Genomic DNA, 20,793 nt, shown 5'->3' with positions numbered 1-20,793 from the left:
GCGCTGTGGACGCCTAGAGGCGCTAGTGGGCATATTGGGTGGAATCGCGCTCTGTTCCCTTGGTTACGGCGTTTTGCCGCGGCTCTGTACCGGAAATTGACACTCTAACATCGCCTCTAGCCCTGTAGTGTATGCCAGAGTTAGGTATTCAGGGGCCAGGTGTTATTCTTCTGGGGAACTCCAGGATGCCAGAAGGGTTGATAGGTACCCATGTGGTCACTAAAAATATCAATGGGAAATGTGCATTACTGACTGAACTGTGAGATCAGTGAGACAGTTTATAACGACCATAGTGCCGGGCACATAAAAGGTGTACGGAAAACCACACTGATGATTGTGACTTTTTCCATTTTAAAATTGTCATATGCTAAACATACCATTAAATTTACCCCATAAAGTGTACAATTCAGTTGTTTTTAGTAAATTCACAAGGATGTGCAACCATCACCACTATCTAATTCCAGAACATTTTCTCTCACCAAAAGGAAATACCTACTTTCCAATACAGTAGTAGTCACTCTACATTTTCCCCTCCTGCCATCCTCTGGCAACCATTAATCTATATCTGCCTGGATTTGCCAAATCTGAACGTTATCTATACATGGACTCATACAATAAAATACATGGCCTTTTGGGTCTGGCGTGTTTCATTTGCTTTGACCATTTGGGCTCATGTTTAAGGTTTATATATATTGTAGTATGTATCAATAATTTATTTCTTTTTTAAGGACTGAATAACATTCCATTCTATGGATCTATCACATTTGTTCACCTGTTTAAAAGTTTATGGACATTTGGGTTGTTTCCACTTTTTGACTATTATGAATTATGCTGCTTTGAACATTCATATACAGTTTTTGTGTAGACTTTATTTTCAATTCTGTAAGAGTTGAATTACTCGATCATATGGTAACTATGCTTAACTTTCTCAGGAACTGTCAAACTATTTTTTGCCTGCACCATTTTATATTTCCATTAGCCATGTAAGAGTGTTTGGTATTGGTTTTTCTATTGCTGCTAACAAATTACCAAAAATTTACTGGCTTAAAATAACACAAATTTAACATGTTACAGTTCTGGAAGTCAAAAGTCTGAAATTAGTTTTACAGGTCAAAAATTAAGATGGCATTAGGGCTGCATTCCCCCCTGGAAGCCGCCCAGGATATAATCTGTTTGCCTTTTCCAGATTCTAGAAGCTGTCTGAATTCCTTGGTGGTCTTCCATCTTCAAAGGGCATCAATTGAAACTGTTTTCATTGTCATATCTTTTTTCTGACTTTGACACTACTGACTCACTCTTAATAAGACTATTGTGATATTATTTGGGGCCCACCTGAATAATCCATGATAATCACCCCATCTCAAGATCCTTCACTTAATCATACAGCAAATTTTCTTGGGCCATGTTATGGTAACATATTCACAGATTGCTGAGTTTAGGATCTGGACATCTTTGGGCGGAGCTTTAATCCATCAACCACAGATTCCAATTTCTCTACTCCTCACCAAAACTTGCTATTGTCCTTTTCCTTCTTTTTTTTTTTAAGCCACCATCGTGAGTGTGAAGTGGTATATCATTGTGGTTTTCATTTGCATTTCCCTGCTGGCAAATGATGTTGAGCATCTTTTCAGGACTGATTGGCCATTTTTGTGTACCTTTGGGAAAATGTCTATTCAAATCTTTGCCCATTTTTAATTGTGTTTTTTACTGGTGATTTGTAATAGTTCCTATACATTCTAGATACATGTCCTTTATCTGATACATAATTTGCAAATATTTTCTCCCATTGAGTAGGTTGTGTCTTTTCATTTTCTAGTGGCCTTTGAAGCAAGAAAGTTTTCAATTCTGATAAAGTCAAATTTATCCATTTTTGTTGCTTTTACTTTTGATGTCGTATCTAAGAGGTCATTCCCTGATCCAAGATGATAAAGATTTACACCCATATTTTCTTCAGTTGCATAATTTTAGCTCTTACATTTAGACTGTTGGTTCATTTGGAATGAATCTTTATGTGTGTTGTGAGATAGGGGTTCACTTCATTTTTTTGCATATGGATATCCAGTTGTCCCAACACCATTTGTTGAAAAGATTATATTTGCTCCATTGTATTGCCTTTGTTCCTTGGTCTAATATCAATTGACTATATTTATGTGGGTCTATTTCTGGGCTCTCTATTCTGACCTATTTATCTATTCCTTCACCAGGTCAACACTGTCTCTATTACTGTAGTTTTATAGTAAGTCTTAAAAGTCGGATGGTGTCAGTCCTCCTGGCTCATTCTTATTCAACATTGTGTTGGCTATTCTGGGTGCCCCTCTTTTGCCCCTCTGTATAAAATTTAGAATCAGTTTGTCAATATCCACAAAGTAACTTGCTAGGATTTTAATTAGGATTGCACTGAATCTATAACTCAAGCTGGGAAGAACTGTCATCTAGACAATATTGTCTTCCAATCCATGAATATGGAATGTCTCTCCATTTCATTAGCTTTTCTTTGTTTCTTCAGTTCTGTAGTTTTCCTCACATAATTCTTGTACAATTTTGTTACGTTATACATTAACTATTTCATTTTTGGGGTGTAATGTAAATGGTATTGTTTTAGATTTAAAATTTTGTTTGTTCATTGCTGGTATATAGAAAAGCAATTGACTTTTGTGTATTAACTGTATCCTGCATCCCTGCTATAATTGCTTTATAGTTCCAGATTTTTTGTCGATGCTTTCAAATTTTCTACATAGACGATCATGTCATCTGAGAACAATGACAGTTTTATTTCTTCCTTCCCAATCTGTATATTTTTTATTTCCTTTTCTTGTTTTGTTGACTTAACTAAAACTTCCAGTATGATTTTGAAAAGAAGTGGTGAAAAGGGATATCCTTGCCTTGTTCCTGATCTTAGCAGGAAAGCTTCAAGTTTCTTACCATTAAGTATGACGCTAGCTGTAGGTTTTTTTGCAGATAATCTTTATCAAGTTGAGAAAGTTCCCCTCTATCCCTAGTTTGCTAAGAGTTTTTATAATGAATGGTTGTTGGAGTTTTGTCAAATGCTTTTTCTGCTTCTATTGATATGATCATGTGATTTTTTCTTCTTAAGCTTGTTGATGTGACAAATTACATTAATTTTTTAATATTGTACAAACTGCACATTTGGGATAAATCCCGCTCAGTTGTGGTGTGTAATTCTTTTTTCCACATTGTTGAATTCAATTTGCTAATATTTTTATGAGGATTTTTGCATCTATGTTCACAAGAGATATTGGTCTGTCGTTTTGTGTAGTTTTAGCCAGCATTTGGTAGTGCTGTCTTCTTGGATATAATGGATATTATGCAAATATTGAATCATTATGTCATATACCTGAAACTAATATAATGCTGGATTCATCTATTTCTCCTTGCAGTTCTGTTAGATTTTGCCTCATGTATTTTGACACTCTGTTGTTAGGCACACACACACTAAGGATCATTTTGTCTCCTTGGAGAATTGACCCTTATCAGTATGTAATGCCACTCTTTAGCCCTGGTAACTTTCCTTGGTCTGAAGTCTGTTCTGTCTAAAATTAATATAATTACTTACACTTTCTATACATTGCACATCTTTGTTCATCCATTTATTTTATCTTATTTTTTTAATTTTATTTTATTAAATTTATTGGGGTGACTCTGGGTGATGAACACACAATGGGATTTATAGATGATGTAATACAGAATTGTACACCTGAAATCTATGTAATTTTACTAACAGTTGTCATCCATTTATTTTTAAACTATATGTGTCTTTATATATAAAGAGGGTTTCCTGTAGACAACAGAGTTGGGTCTTGTTTCTTGATTCACTCTGACAATCTCTGTGTTTTAATTGGTGCAATTACACCATTGACATTCAAAGTGATTTTTTATATAGTTGGATTAATATCTATGTTGTTATTTTCTGTGTGTTGCGCTTGTTCTTTGTTCTTATTTTTGTCTTCCATTCTTTTTCTGTCCTTTGTGGTTTAATTGAATGTTTTATATGATTTCACTTTCTCTTTTTAGCATATTTGGTTATACTTATTTTAAATAATTTTTTATTTTTTAATTTAGTGATACTTTTTAAACTTTTTTTTGTTTTGTTTTGTTTTTAGTGGTTGCATTTTGTTCTGCAGGCCCAGAGAAAGGGTCCAAGCTCCGAGGCTGTAAATCTACCTCCATAAGCGGAGGGCAGTAAAAGACCAAACAAAAGAGGCTGGTCACTCCAGTATGATAATTACTAGTTTATCAAGGTAAACTTACAAACAAGGCACATCTTGGGCAGCTACAAGATGAAATGGATTCCTGTGCTACTTGGCAGGTGCCAAAGTATTACATAGGGTAAAGGGGTTGGGGAGACAGACATGGCTACTAGTACGTGAATGCTACCAGATATGAGAAATTACATGCTTGACCAGGTCAGGACAACGGCCTGTTCCAGGAACCAGCATATAACAGGAGGTAGGGGAGGGGTGCTGATCTAAGTCCGAATGAACAACAATTACGATCAGTCTCTAAGGGAGGTTTGTGTTAAGCAATCTCCATTCTGGCCTGGGTTCAGCTCACAGGTCACACAGCAGTCACGTCATTGCAAAGTCTCTCCTTCACATTGCCCTAGAGTTTGCAATATACATTTACAACTAATCCAAGTCCACCTTCAAATAACAACATATCACTTCATGAGTTGTGGGAATACCTTATAACAAAATAATCCTAATTCCTCCTTCCCGTCCCGAGTATCATTGCTGTCATTCATTTCACTGGTACATAAGCATACACGTCTTAGTCCATTTGGGCTGCTAGAACGGAATACCGTACTTGTTGGCTTATAAACAATAGAAATGTACTTCTTACTGTTCTGCAACCTAGAAGTCTAAAATTAAGGCACCAAAAAATATGGTGTCTGGTGAGGGCCCGTTTCCTGGTTCATGGAAAACCATCTTTTCATTGTGTCCGCACATGGAACAGGGGACAAGGAAGCTCTTGGTGGTCTCGTGTACGCGGGCATTAACCGCATTCATGAGGGCTCCACCCTCATGACCTAATCACTTCCCAAGGCCCCACTTTCTCATACCATCACATGGAGGGTTAACATTTCAACATACTATTTGGGGAGGAAACCCAGACACTCAGTCTATAGCCATCCATATATACAGAAGCATATATAATCAAATATATTGTTGCTATTATTATGTGAACAAACTGTTATCTGTTAGATCAATTAAGAAAAATAAGTTATTTTACCTTCATTTATTTCTTCTCTGATGCTCTTCCTTTCTTTTTATAGATCCAAGTTTCTGACCCATATCATTTCCCTTCTCTCAAAGAACTTTTTAAAACATTTCTTCCAAAGCAAGTCTACTGACAACAAATTCCCTCAATTTTTATTTGCCTGAGAATGCCTTTATTTCTCCCTCACTTTTAAAGGATAATTCGTGGGGTACAGAATTCTAGGTGGTTTTTTTCTCTCAAGACTTTAAATATTTCATTTCAACTCGTCTTGCCTGCATGATTACCGAGAAGTCAGATGTAATTCTTATCTTTGCTCCTCTTTAGTTAGCTGTTTTTTCCCTCTAGTCTTTCAGAATTTTATTCTTTACCTTCAACTTTCTGCAGTTTGAAAATAATATGCCTGGGTGTAGGATTTGGGCATTTTTCCTCTTGGTGTTTTCTGAGCTTCCTGGATCTATGGCTTGGTGTCTGACATTAATTTGGGGAAATTCTGTCATTATTATTTCAAGTATTTCTTCTATTTCTTTTTTTCTTTCTGGAATTCCCATTACACATGTGTTAGATCTTTTGTAGTTGTGCCTCATTTCTTGATATTCTTGTTTTGATTTTTCCCCCCCGTCTTTTTTCTCTTTGCTTTTCAGTTTTGGTGGTTTTTACTGAGATATCCTCAAGTTCAGAGATTCTTTCCTCAGCCATGTCCAGTATACTAATAAGCTTACCAAAGGTATTCTTCAATTCTATTAGTGTTTTTGATCTCTAGCATTTTTTTGGTTCTGTTTTAGAATCTCTTCTTATATTGCCCATCTGTTCTTGCATGCTGTGTATTAATACTTTATCCATTAGGTCCACCAGCATCTTAATCATAGTTCTAAATACCCAGTCTGATAATTTCAACATCCCTGCCATGTCTGAGTCTGGTTCTGATGCTTGCTCTCTCTGAATTGTTTTTTGCCTTTTATATGTCTAGTAATTTTTTTTTGATAGTTGGATATGATGTATTAGGTAGAAGGAACTGCTATTAATGTAGATTAGGATATGATGTATTAGGTAGAAGGAACTGTCATTCATAATGTGGTGGCGAGGTGTGGAGAGAGGAAATGTTCCATAGTCCCATGAGTAGGTCTCAGTCTTTCAGTGAGCCATACTTCTGTACTGTGGACTTCACACATACTTCTCTGTTGTTTTCCTTCTCTTTGGTGGAACAGGATGGCTAGAGTGGCCTGTAATTAGTTATTTCCCTTTCCCCAGGTCAGCTAGGCTCTGGTTAAATAACTTCTCCTGAGGGCAGACCTTGTTAAGAAGAAAAGAACACTCTGACATATTTCAAAATTATTCCTTTTCCCCTCCTCATGCTGGAAGCATGAGGGGATTTTTCTCCAATATTCACTAAGAACCTGGTCTAACTGCACAAAGGTGTGGCAGCCCCTGACCACTGAAGTTTTTAAATTCTCAGAGTTGTCCACATTGAGTCTCCAGCAATTCAATTACAGTTCAAGTTCTCCTATCCTAGCATTGGTTCTTGCAGAGGTTTGTGTTCGTGGGATTCTGCTCTGGTAGGTTGATACTCTTTACTTATCTGTCTGCCTCTCCAATTTTGGGGAGAGCTGATTGCCTTGTGACCTCATTTCTCTGATGGATCTAAGAAGAGTTGTTGATTTTTCAGTTCTGCTTTTTACTTGTTGTTAGGATAGAGTGACAACTCCAGCTTGTTACACACCAGACCAGAAGCCAGGAGTCTCTTTGATAATATTTTATAGAATGCTACACATCGTGAATTTTACTTTGTTGGATGCTGGATATGTTTAAAATATTCTTAAGTCTTGTTCTGGGTTGCAGTTGGAAACAGTTTGATTTTGGGGGGTCTTGCTTTTAAGCTTTGTTAAGTGGGGCAATAGCCTTATTTAGGTTAATTTTTCTTCACTACTGAGGCAAAACCCTTCAAAGTACTCTATCCTTGCCCCATAATTATGAGATTGTCTACTCTGGCTGGGAACTGTAAGCTCCAGGGATTGTTCAGGTGGTTCTTTTCACTGCCTCCAGTGGTTTTCTGATGCACATGTGATCAATACCCTGCTGAAGAATCGAGGAAGACTCTGCAAATCTCTGGAGCTTTCTCTGTACACACTCCCCTTTCTGATACTCTGCTCTGCGAACTCCAGCCCCTTTGGTCTCCCGGGACTACCAGTTCTATCTTAACTCAGAGAGTCTGCAGGACTCCACCTGGATTCCCTCTCCGTACACTGTGATCTGGAAACTCTGTGCAGGCAGTATGCTGAAACAATCATAGGGCTTACCTCGTTTCCTGGGACAATTTACGCAGCAAAGTATATGACAGGGTGGCAGACAGAATAATGGCTCCCTAAAATAGCCATGTCCTAAGCCCCAGAACCTGTGAATATTACTTTACATGTAAAAGGGGTTTGTGGATATGATTAAGTTAAAGATCTTTAGATAGGAAGATTATCTTGGATTTTCTGGATGAGCCCAACATAATTACAAGGGACATTTTAAGAGGAAGGCAGGCATATAAGAGTCAGAGGAGAAATTATGACAGAAGTAGAGGTGTGTGTGCATGAGAGAGAGAGAGAGGGAGAGAGGGAGAGAGGGAGAGAAGAGAAACATTGAAGATATTGGGATATTGGTTTCTGGCTTTGAATATGGAAGATGGGACCTCAAGACAAGGAATGCAGGAAGCCTCTAGAAGCTGGAAAAGACAAAGAAATGGATTTTCCCTTGGAGTCTCCAGAAGGAATGTAGCCCTACCAACAACTTGATTTTATCCCCATAAGATCAAATCTTGGAATTTGACCTCCAAAACTATAAGATAACAAATTTATGTTGTTTTAAGCCACTAAGTTTGTGGTAATTTGTTACAGCAGCAGGACACTAACACAATCACAAATTTGGGAGCATGAAATATGAGTAGGAAATAAGACCTTGCTAAGACATGAGTGTGAAAGAAATGTTATTTTGGATCTGAGAAAACTAGAACTTCTGCTACCTTGACATCCTTATTAATGATATGCAAGTATGGCTACATTAAACCCAGATACAAAATATCATAACCCCGCCCCCCACCAAATATAAAAAAAAAAAAAATTAGAAAAAAATTTTTTTAAGAAAAATACAAAATACCAGTACCTAGAAACTATAAATTATCATTAAAAAGATATATTCACTCTGTATTAATAAAGTGTACTTCTAGACAATTTTATAAACAGTATTTTCTTACTCCACAATAATGGTGGAAGCCATAAAAGATAGACAGCAAATCCATTTCCAGAATCAATAAAAACATTTCTCTATGCAAGAAGATTATTCTATGCAAGATTGCTATATTAAGAGGCTTGTTCAGTTTCAAATGAGCTGTTGAAACAAAAGGAAATGAAAAGAGTAGATTGTAGAAAATGATAAACTGCTGCTACAGGAATTGAAAAGCACATGATATCAAGTTTCACTAAACTGGCATATCATAAATTTGTTATGATCAGCTACTTATTATGTAATAAACAAATGGGTGGATTTTCGAGCATTTCTATAATGGCCTTAAGGAATACTTCTCCATGAGGCACCTTACCAATATGGTCCTTTTGAGTAGAATATAATTTTTAAGCAAAATCCACCTACTGCCTTCAGTATAAAAGTAGTATTTGGTGTGACAGCTGCATAGACACTGGCTCCGAGATTAGCTTGTAAGTAATCCTAGTAAGTCAGTAAGCAGATCAATGGTGGAGCAATTCTAGTTTTACAAAATATTTCATAGTTGAAAAATCAGATTTTATTTTACTAAATTTCAAACATTTAATCTTATTTAACAAGGAGCTAAAACACATCATGTTCTCTTCAGAATTTATGACTTTATTTTTCTCTTCAATTTAATGTATAACTTACCTCATAGACTAGATCAATTTCTTTTTCAAGATTACAAATCTCAAGAATCTTCCACTCAACTTCTTGATACTTTTCTAAATTTCACAAGTTTGCTGAAATGCATAATGTATCAATTAGGATTAAGTGTGGCTATTACAGAGTGACTTAAACTAGTTGTTTCAATAAATAGCAGCAGTAGTCACAGGTTTGGAATGAAATTCACACTCACAGGACCCAATTGCCTTGTGGGACTCAGCCTGGCACTAGGCTCACTTAACTTTATAGGAAGTGGCACAACAGCATGAGGCCTGATTCAGCAGGAGTCTTTACTCCAGCTGCCAGCTCAGGTATAAGGGAACAAGATCATTTAAGTGGGTGCAGAAGCCATACTGTCTTAGAAGCTTCATGCTGCCTAAAAACCAGTATCTCTTGAAACAGCCATCAGTATAGCTTCCAGGGATCTTTGTAATAAGAAATATAGCACTTAAGAAAGTCCAAAGCCCATGTTTTCCAATAGCGATTTATAGCTCTTGTCACAGTCTCCCTGGTCCAGAGTTTACCAGTAAGGGGTCATTTTTAATCATAAACAATATTGCCTGGCATCTCAGCTGATGTTCTATTACTATCTTGTCTAATAGGTTTCCAAAGAAAACAGTGCCGAAAGGTAAACTCAGGTCATTAACTAGGGAGAAAGAGACAGGGTTTTATTCCTCTGTTTGTAGCAGTCCAGGACCTCATCATAAAATCAGGACCCAATCTTCTGTCTTGTTGCTCTGCCACTCATGGCTTCTATGTCCAAGGTTACTTTGTAGTCTAAGAAGCCTTCTGGAGCTCTAGCTACCACATCCATGTTCCAGAGGGAAGAAAGGGAAAATAAGCTGGCTCATTTCCTTTTACACCTTAAAGCTGTAAGGAAACTTCCCAGAATCATCCATCACTCAACACTTCTAATTCCATGTCACTGGCCAGAACTCAGTGATATGGGAAGTTATGAGCACATACTCATATATATGCAAGGAAAGCTGGGCACACTGATAACCTGAATAAATTCTGGGCTTCTATTACAAAGGGAAAAAAGGAAGAACAGATACTGGGTCAGGTATCTCTGCTACACATACACATGGTGGGAAAAATAAGCTTTTTATTAAACAAAAGCTGAGATTAAAGAAGTCATATAAAAATTGGGAAGATATACATGCTTATGATTTGGAAACGTTTTTAATCAAAGTAAATTTTTTTTGTAAAAGTTACAAAAACTTAGTGAAGAAAAAATCCTCATCCTAGCATTACATACAGTTATACTTCCAACAGTTATGATACATAGTTAATGTGAGGTGTGTTTTAACTTATGACTACCAAGTTAAACCATTTAAAATTGCCTGTTTTTCTGTAGTCAGAAACAATCAAATATTGGCAATTTCATATATAGCTCAACCCATAACAAGGTATCAAAGTCTGTGAATAATTTACATTAAAAAATACAAATTACAGCAGATCTAGGTTATCACCATAATAGAATGACTGCTACTCACAGCTGAAATTCCAATAATCTTTCTCGAGTGGGAAAGGAATGGAATTACAGCTAGGATATCACCAATTTTACCATTGTCCTGCACTATTTTTCTGTTCCCAGATATGTAACACGTACAGTGATGGACTGGATAATGATCCCCCAAAGATTCTCATGCCCTACTCCTCAGTTTTATACCTGTTTAAGTTACATGGCAAAAGGGTCTCTGCAGATGGAATTAAGGTTATAGACCTTAAAATAGTGAGGTCATCCAGGTGGGCCCAATGTAATCAAATCGACCTTTAAAGGTGGAAGGCAAGAAAGGTTGGTCAGACATAGGATAATGGAAGAAGCAGAACAGACTTTGAGCAGGAGAGGAATTTGACCCTCCGTTGCTGGCCTTGAAGAGAAGGGGACCATGAGCCAAGGAATGCAGGCAGCCTTTAGAAGCTGGAAACGGCCCTTAGCTGACAGAAAGGAAATGGGACCGTGATACTTCAATTTCAATGAATTAAATTCTGCCAACAACTGACTGAGCAAGGAAATGCCATCTCTACCCCCCAGTCGCCCCACTCCAGAAAGGAACAAAGTTCTGCCAATACCTTGATTTTAGCCCAGGTGAGACTCGTGTCAAACTGCGGACCTATAAAACTGTAACACGTTTGTGTTATTTTAAGCCATTAAGTTTGTGGTAATTTGTGATGGCTGCAATAGAAAACTTATACACTTACCTTAGTAAAACCTCCAATTTAAAGGACTCATCAGAGAAGGGTCCCTATAGTCATTTTAACAATATTTTTAAAAATTCCATTTATAACTGGTCCTTTAATGATTCTGGTATACTAAGTTGTAGCAATAATTGGAAATGTGTATAGCCAATAAAAATAATAAAAGAGTGAACTGAAAGCTACACAATTATTCTACATAAAAACTCTTAAAAGTTCATGACTAATTATAACGAAAAACATTTCATCTAGGAGTGATTTCTAAGGCAGCATCTTGAGTCTCCATAAAAACAGAACTTTCTGTTTCAGAAGAAGGAATACCAATACGAGGTCCAGAATCCTCTATTTCTACTTGCGGTGGTTTCTCCTGTTCGTAACTCAGGTCTGAATTATCTTTCATTTGAATCTCTTGCTCTTCTAACTCCGAAGGTTTATCAGGAGCTGGAGCTACAACTTCTTCATCTTCGTTTTCTTGTAGAAAGCTACAAATCATGTTGGGTCTATAGGAGAAATCATTATCCTGAATTTGCAGCCACTCCACACCACCTAATGGCGATGGAGGGGGGAAGGGGTGGGAGGACAGACCAAGAAAGAAACATGAAAAAGGAATTTTAGTTATTTAAGCACACTGTCTTTAAATTTTCATCCTGTGAATATATGTCACAGTAAAACCCCAACATGAACCAAGGAACATGATGCCTGTAACTACTGATAAATAATCACATAATTCCCACCTTACATGGAGCCCTTGTTATGCCTATAGGTTATGCATCATCAAAATCACTAGAAGGAATCTACTTCAGTTACTATTCCAATGCTTTTCCCACAGTTCAATTCCCAACTCATCCTGAGATAATCTGAGCTGTCACTGCCATCTTATGCCATAAAGAAAACTTTGTCACTTCTCTACAATTTTTCTCCTTTCCCATTTAGTTTTCATAACATCATGGACGGTGGTACTACTCTATCGTCTCAAATCAAGACTCATGACATTTTGAGTTGGAAGATCCAATTGTGAAATAAATCACCTCTAAAAAGGGAAACTTGGAAAAAAATGTTTGTTCCATTTCATACTCATAGTCAAAACCCTAACCCCTCAATGAACCCCTATAATTAAGAATTGCTCCAATAATGCTAGTGACTCTTTCTTCTATTCTTGTTACCCTTTCAGCCAATTATTTCCAATGGATCCTCATTAATTTCTATAGCAAGCCCAGGCTGTTTAGTCTCCATTAGATTTTTAAGATACCCCAACCTATTTGGCCCTATTCACATATCCATCTATTCCTTTCCCCACCATAAACTAATTCTATACAGCTGTTTGTTAAAACTTCTAAACTGCTGACCCCATGTCCTTTCATACGTTATTCCTATAAAGTCCCCATCAAAAATTGATTAATTCTTTTCTCTCCAGTTCTTTCACTTTTTCTTGCAATAGCACTGCCCTCCTAGTCACCCAGGTTCAAAATTGTGAAGCCATCCTTTACTATCATACAGCGTAATATTGTCACACGAGAGATACTTAAAATAAGTTGAATGAAGTGGCTGTCATGACATTCAGCCATGTGCTTCAATGTGATTTACATTAGAGTGCAAGTTCCTCGAAGGTAAGGGCCACAGTTCCTTTCTATTCTGTTCTGGCTCCAGCATATTGCCCAACTTGGCAGCCAGCCTCCAGATGGTCCCCAATTCTCACCTTCCTGGTATTAGGCCCCTCGGCAGTCCCCTCCCACACTGAATAGGATATTGTAGAAATGACAGAATGACTTCTAAGGCTAGTTCATAAAAGACATTGTAGCTTCTACCTTGTTCTCAGGGATCATCTGATCTGGGTGAAGCCAGCTGCCATGTCAGGAGGGCACTCACACAGTAGTATGGGGAGGCAAGGAACTGAGGCCTCATGCCAACAACCAGCACAAACAGGCCAGCCATGTGTGTGGGCCATCTTACATGACACATTCCAGCCTTACTCAAGCCTTCAGATGATTGCAGCCCAGCCAACAAACTGACCCCAAGCCAGAAACGCCTAGCTACGCTGCTCCCAAATTCTGGATTCACAAAAACTGTGTAAGATAGTGTTTTTATGGTTGTTGTTTTAAGCCGTTAGCTTTAGAGCAGGGGTGTCCAAATTGTGGCCCGCGGGCCAACTGCGGCCCGCAATCCATTTTTTATTGGCCCACAGCAAATTCCAAAAATATATTTAGTTTACTTAAATAAACCAGGTGAGGCAATACGTACTTCACCTTGAGTGAGTGGCCTGGCTGTTGGTGTATTTTACCGCATATGGCCCTTGGTGAAAACCATTGAAAAAAGTTTGGACACCCCTGATTTAGAGGTAATTTTTTAATGCAGCAACAGATAACTAATACAGGCTTAAATAACTGGTTATTAATTTATTTGATTAACCAAAACTCCCAAATGTTCCCAAAGATCTATCAGATTATTGAAGACTACAGGAGAGGAAACTTTATAATTTCCTTTAATAGAGTATATATGATAGCTAAGCTTATCTGACATGTATCTGCCTGTCAAGTTCACTCTATAACTTCAAGTATCTCCTTGTTCCTGTTATTTTCACAGAATGCCTAAAAAGGGGGATAGTTTGGGGATATACATGCCATGTTTCCCCGAAAATAAGACCTAGCCAGACCATCAGCTCTAATGTGTCTTTTGGAGCAAAAATTAGTATAAGACCTGGTCTTATTTTAATATAATTTTTGCTCCAAAAGACTCATTAGAGCTGATGGTCCGGCTAGGTCTTATTTTCAGGGAAACAGAGTGGTAAGAACAAAGATTTGTTATGTAGTTATGTGTAATTGATATAATTAATTTCCACATAATTAATGTCCCTTCAAATGTTTATTTCTTAAAATACAATAAATCTATCAAGCCATGAATATTCATTCTAGTCATATTTTTAAGAGTTTCAAATATGACTTTTTAAACCATCAAGTGATTATTTGTTCATCTCCACAATTATGTGCCCTGCTATGGTGCAAGTCTCTAGTCTGGGACAATCAGCAACTAGAGAAAGCTAAATGAATGCTAATTAAGAACTGGACTCAGGGGGTGGCCAGTTAGCTCAGTTGGTTAGAGTGCGATGCTCTTAACAACAAGGTTACCAGTTCCATCCCCACATGGGCCACTGTGAGTTGCGCCCTCCACAACTACCATGTTTCCCAAAAAATAAGACCTAGCTGGACCATCAGCTCTAATGCGTCTTGTGGAGCAAAAATTAATGTAAGACCCAGTATTATATTTTATTATATTATATTATATTATATTATATTATATTATATTATACCCGGTCTTATATTAAAATAAGACCCTGTATATATCATATCATATCATATCAATCATATCATATCATATCAAAGACCCAGTCCGGGTATTATATTAAAATAAGACTGGGTATTATATTGTATTATATAAGATCAGTCTTGTAGTATATTAAAATAAGACCAGGTCTTATATTAATTTTTACTCCAAAAGTCGCATTAGAGCTGATGATCCGGCTAGGTCTTCTTTTCAGGGAAACATGGTAGATTGAGACAACTACTAGGTCTGGCTAGGTCTTATTTTCAGGGAAAATTGGTAGATTGAAATAATTACTTGACTTGGAGCTGATTGGTACTGGAAAAACACACTTAAAATAAATAAAAAGTTAAAAAAAAAAGTACATTTAAAAAAAAGAAAAAGAACTGGACTCAGGACTAAGAACTGAAGTCCTAGAGTCCCTCCCTCACATATACAGCCAGCTTCTTCCAGCTCTGAACTTCTTGGGGAAGGGTGCCACAGCTGCCAAAAGTTTCCAGGAGATCCTCTGGGGTTACACCTTGGGAATCCAAAACTGTTATCATCATATCTTCTCCACTTACAAAGAATTTTTTTTTTTTTTTTTCAGTTGCAGGGGGTGCTGCCCACCATCCCTTGCGGGAGTCGAGGAATTGAACTGGCAACTTTGTGGTTGAGAGCCCACTGGCCCATGTGGGAATCGAACCGGCAGCCTTCGGGGTTAGGAGCACGGAGCTCTAACCACCTGAGCCACCGGGCCGGCCCCCTACAAAGAATTTTAATTTTAAAAAAGACAGAAACTGCTGAAATCCTTAAGGGTTGGAAATCACGTCAAGTTTCTTGACAAACTCCTCACAACTGTTCCCAGTACAAAGCAGATAGAGATTTCTTATATGTCCCCAGTGCCCTCTGCTATATTAGAGTTCAACTGAATTTTTTTTTAAGTAACTGCGGTTTTTGCAATTATTTTTAACCTTTTAAACCACAATTACTTCTGCAACAACCTAATACAAGGAAAGAAATGACATATTGAATTCTATGTTTTATTTATTTTTTTACTTTTATTTTTAAGAAGGGTGTTTGTTTATCTATTTATTTATTTATTTATTTAATTTATTTTTAAGGAGGGAGCAGCTCACAGTGGCCCATGCGGGGATTCAACCTGCAACCTTGCTGTTACTAGCACCAAGCTCTAACCAACTGAGCTAACCAGCCACCCCTAGAGTTCAACTGAATTTTAAATCTATGTTTGGTACCTTTCATGGAGCACCCTCAATAATATAATTAACATATTACATATAGTTATTACTACAAAGTACAAAAAAATGTCCTGGCAACAATGTGTCACTGTCAAAGCCAATATTAAATCACCTATTTTCAGAGAACTAAGTGAACTAACCTATGTTTTCTTCTCCTTCCTTCTTTTCTGTTAGAAGAGTTCTTGTCATACTGAGTTTCTTCATCGTATGGCATTTATATTTTAGCACTGTTTTATTGTTGCCTTCTGCATCCACTAGAACATAAAATGAACTCAATTATTATATTGCTTGATGCAATATAATAAAATACAATGCAAATAAAATAATGTTAAGCCTTAATAATGCCAGTTTAGGGAATTATACTAAACTACTTCCTGTCTAGATAGTGGAATAAGTTCAAGATATAACTCCTGCTCCAAGCAGAGAAATGACAGATAAAATGCATAACAACTGAAGGCACAACGAGACTCAAAAATGATAAACATCTCCAGGGGACAGCGACACAAAGCTAGGAGGAGATTGAAGCTATTGGCCTGCTAGGCTCCAACCCTGAAGCAGGAAAGTCGGGCCAGGGATTTGGTAAGAAGGTCTAAAATTCTACCACACAAAATTAAGGACCAAAGTCAGATTTACTACTTGAAGCCAGAGACTGGAGTAAGGACATTCCTAATCATGAAAAAAGGCTGAGAAAAAACACTGCTGCCAAGCTGCTTCCTGGGATTACAGCTTTATAGAAAACTGCGGGCAAAGTCAGGAGGGAAGGATGAAGCTCTGAGCTACAGATGGAAGCACACTGAAAACTTCCATACATTGCTACTGTGAGTATAACTGATACTGAACGTACGAAAACAACATATGCTGTTTCCCCGAAAATAAGACCTAGCCGGACCATCAGCTCTAATGCGTCTTTTGAAGCAAAAATTAATGTAAGAACCGGTCTTATTTTAATATCATATAAGACCCAGGCTTATATAATATAATATAAGCCTGGGTCTTATATAAGACCGGGTATAATACAATATAATATAATACCAGGTCTTATATTAATTTTTGTTCCAAAAGACCCATTAGAGCTGATGGTCCGGCTAGGTCATATTTTTGGGGAAACATGGTAGTAATTTTAACTATATGAAATTGTCAATATTCAGCCCAAATACGTCATTTCATATTGTTGAACCTAACACACACATCATCTATCTAGCAATTCCATTTCTAAGGGGATACCTTAGACATTTTTACATATATGCACAAGAAGACAAAACTGTCCATGGCAGTATTTTTGTGGTGAGTTAATAAGCATAATTAAGAACATGGGTTCTGGAGCAGGCCACCTGGGTTTAAATCCTGACTCTGCCTCTTACTTTGTGTATGACCTTGGGAATGTTGTTTACCTCTCTGTGCCTCAGTTTCTTCAAATATAAAATGAAGATAATGGTATCTACCTCGAAGGTTTGTGGTGAGGATTAAATGAGTTAATACATACAGAATCTAGAATAGTGCCTGACATATAGAAGGCATCAATAAATTTTAGTAGTTATTAATAATTGCTGGTTACAAAAAAATGGAAGCACCAACATGTCCATTAACTGGAGAATAGATTGTGGTGGAATCACAACTGGAACAGCAAGAATCAGGGAAAATAGAGTTAGTTATATATATCAAGATGTATAGATCTCAAAATATATCTCTAATTCGAAAAAAGACTATAGAATGATATGGAAAATATGCTATATTTTATATCAAGTTTGAAAATATACCAGAAATGCTACTTTTTGTGCATACAAACATATGTAATATAAAATCAGTTATAGGAAAGAAAAACACCAAATTCAGGTGAATGATTACCTCTGAAGATAGAAGAAAGGAAATAAATTTGGAGAGGGGTATACGAGGGGCTTCAAATGTATCTAGAATTTTTTTTTAACTATCTGGCAAAATGGTAGGATTTGATACAGCTAGACAATGGGTACATGAAATGTTTAATTTTAATGTTCAGTATATATATATATATATATATATATATATATATATATATATGGTTGAAATATTTCATAATAAAAAGAGTTAGCATAGCAATCACTTACCATGTTCGACATTTTCTTCAAATATAACACAGGTCCCAAGAGTGTCTGCAGAAAAATTTAAAGACAAATTGTTGAGAACTAACAGAGCTACTTTGTCTGAAAAGCATATAAAAAAAGTCTCATGTATCTGATATTCTCCTACCTTCATACTCTCCAGCAAAGACATAGCTGTCCACTTGCAGAATGGGCCTCTCAGTGTCAATTCCCTACATCAGAATATAGGATCATAAAAAATCATCATTAGGAAAAGCCTTCGGGGTGAGGAGTGGGTGAAATTGGTGAAGGTGGTCAAAAGATACAAACTCCCTGCACAGAAGGATGACTATAGTTAGTAATACTGCACTGTATATTTGCAAGTTGCTAAGAAAATTTTAAAAGTTCTCATCACAAGACTGCTAAAATTTATAACTGTGTGGTGACAGATGGTAACTAGACTTATTGGGGTGATCATTTTACAATTACACACCAATATTTAATCACTATGTTGTACACCTGAAACTAATATTATCAATTATACCTCAATTAAAAAAAGAAAGAAAAAGCCTTCCACATGTAACCTTGCTACCTAGGTGACAGATCTCCAAAACTGGAGAACCTCTAGAGCTTCTTGTCCTGGCAAGACCAAGATAAGCTAAAACTGCTCTGATCACTGCAGCTACAACCTGAAGACTACTTAATTCATACCCAAGTAGCAAGGTCTATTTCAATCAGTATCCTCTTCAAGTTAAGAACAGAGGAAATTTTGTCAAAGGTAGCTCAGATTTTAAAGAAGAGAGCTAAAACAGATGGTAACTTTGGATACCGTAGCTCAACTCAACAGCAGCGTGTGAGGTATTCGAAGTCTTTTCTTAGGTATCTTCTCTCCCTTCTCCACAGTTTAATCTGTGTGTGCGTATCTGATTATCTTCCCTTCCCTCCACGTTTCCCTCTCCCACCTCACTACCTAAATGTATTTTTTCAAAATATATTGTTCTACAACAGAAATGCCCATCGGTAGATGACTGGATTAAGAAATTGTGGTACATTTATACAATGGAATATTATTCGGCCATAAAGAAGAATGGAATATCATTTGCAACAATATGGATGGACCTAGAGAATATTATGCTAAGTGAATAAGTCAGATGGAGAAAGACAAATAACATACGATCTCAGTGATATGTGGAATCTAAAGAATAGAATAAATGAACAAACTAATCAGAAACAGTCAGAAATATAGAGAAAAAACTGAGGGTTGCCAGATTGGAGGGGGTGGGGATGAGGGAAAAAATCAGGGGATTAGAAAGCACAAATTGGTAACCACAAGATTGCCACGGGAATACAAAAGATAGTTTGGGGAATATAATCAATAATGTTGTGAAGATTTTGTAGAGCATCCAATGGACACTTGTCTTATTACGGAGACCACCTCAGGGACGGTGTAGATGCCTGATAACCGCACTGTACACCTGAAGCTAAAGTTGAATAATAATAAATGTCAATTATAATTTAATGTGGTCACAGGCTGTGGAGTACAGCATAGGGAATAGAGTCAGTGGAATTGTAACAGCTACAAAAGATGTCAGAGGGGTAGGAGATTGGGGGATGAGGGTTATCATTTTGTGAGGTATGTCTAACTATTACATTGTTTTGTACACCTAAAACTAGTAAGTATATATACATATATATGTATTGTATATATATATATATATATATTTCCATATCAAAACGCTACCTCCTCCAAATCTTTAACTCTCTCCAGCCATACATTCATTAGGCATTTTCTCTCATCTGCTCCCACAGCCTCTCTACTTCTATGATTGTCCTTAGAGTCCACTCACTGCTTTGTAACGTGGAATTAATATATCAGTCTTTGAGGACAGGTATTTCTCCACTCATTCTTGTTCCAAATTTAAGAAAATCTACAACCATCCCACAATTCTAGAAGACTCACCAAAATCTTGCATTTATTTTCACATTTTAAGAGCAAGTCTGAATCAATAATTCCCGACAATTCCACCAAAACCAACTGCTCCTGGTGGAAGAAAGAGGGGTTAACATCCTAGCAGGGGAGTGTGCAGAAGAGGCAGTCAACAAGAGAACCCAGAAATCCCCATTACGACCATCCCACCTCAGTGAAAACCAGGTCCTGCTTTCAACGAGAGGAAGCAAGCGACGTTGCCTAAAGCAACTTCCTCTACTGCCCCCATTCTGACCACCGAGTGGCAAATCGGGCTGAGGCCGGCCTCTCCCCGGCTCCGCGCGTCCCGGGGCAAGAAGTGGGCGCTGCGCCCGTGAGGCCTCCGTGGCCCTGGCCGCATCCCGACTCCCTTCCCCACACACAGCCGGCGCGGCCATCACCGCCACCGCCCGTTGCGCAGGCTTCCGCCGTAGCACTGACTACCTCCTCTTCCTCTTCTTCCTGGTCCCCTGGACTCCGCTCCTCGGCCGCTGCCATGATCCCGCTCCTCCTCGCGGCCCCCGGGTCACGAGCTACCCCCGCCCATGGCCGCCATCTTGAGTATTGGCGTCTGGCCGCGGCGCCGACGCGCGAACTGCTCCTGCCAGGACGTGAGATGGCCGAGCCCGCTTACACCTGGAGGCCCGCTGTCTGTTCCTTCCCTGAGAGCAGGCGCCAGCGCCCTGGCGACGTCCTGTGACTTAGAGATCCCGCGGGCTCCGTGCCCTGAGAGGAGAGGACGGGCGAGGGAGAAAGGATAAAGAATGTGCAAGCAGGGAAACCACCTTATGCGACATAAATGGAGAGGCCTTGTGGTGACCCAAGCCTACGTTTCTTGGAAAAAATTCTTAATCTCGTGTGCGTACTGACCCTC

General features: G+C 37.9%; 1 protein-coding gene across 1 annotated transcript; it reads right to left on the bottom strand.

Moving 5' to 3' along the window:
- Positions 1-10,229: 10,229 nt before the first annotated feature.
- GTF3C6 (general transcription factor IIIC subunit 6) lies at positions 10,230-20,526 on the bottom strand. The gene is made up of 6 exons (XM_019735067.2): positions 20,364-20,526; positions 19,914-19,994; positions 18,123-18,186; positions 17,981-18,025; positions 16,037-16,150; positions 10,230-11,889 (listed from the first exon to the last, which is right to left on the bottom strand). The coding sequence occupies exons 1-6, from the start codon at positions 20,415-20,417 to the stop codon at positions 11,588-11,590; spliced, it is 660 nt and encodes a 219-aa protein (XP_019590626.2). The 5' UTR covers positions 20,418-20,526; the 3' UTR covers positions 10,230-11,587.
- Positions 20,527-20,793: the final 267 nt, after the last annotated feature.

The sequence above is a fragment of the Rhinolophus sinicus genome, linkage group LG05 (assembly GCF_036562045.2).
Source record: "Rhinolophus sinicus isolate RSC01 linkage group LG05, ASM3656204v1, whole genome shotgun sequence".
Classification (NCBI taxonomy): domain Eukaryota; kingdom Metazoa; phylum Chordata; class Mammalia; order Chiroptera; family Rhinolophidae; genus Rhinolophus; species Rhinolophus sinicus.
Note: the sequence above shows the minus strand (reverse complement) of the source record. Positions and strands in the feature narration are given on the sequence as shown.

Coding starts and splice junctions, on each gene's coding strand:
- GTF3C6 (XM_019735067.2), bottom strand. CDS start 20,417: ATGGCAGCGGCCGAGGAGCGGAGTCCAGGGGACCAGGAAGAAGAGGAA. Junction 18,187..19,913: donor AAAATAAATGCAAGATTTTG/GTGAGTCTTCTA, acceptor ATTCTGATGTAG/GGAATTGACACTGAGAGGCC. Junction 16,151..17,980: donor TGAAGAAAATGTCGAACATG/GTAAGTGATTGC, acceptor TTTATGTTCTAG/TGGATGCAGAAGGCAACAAT.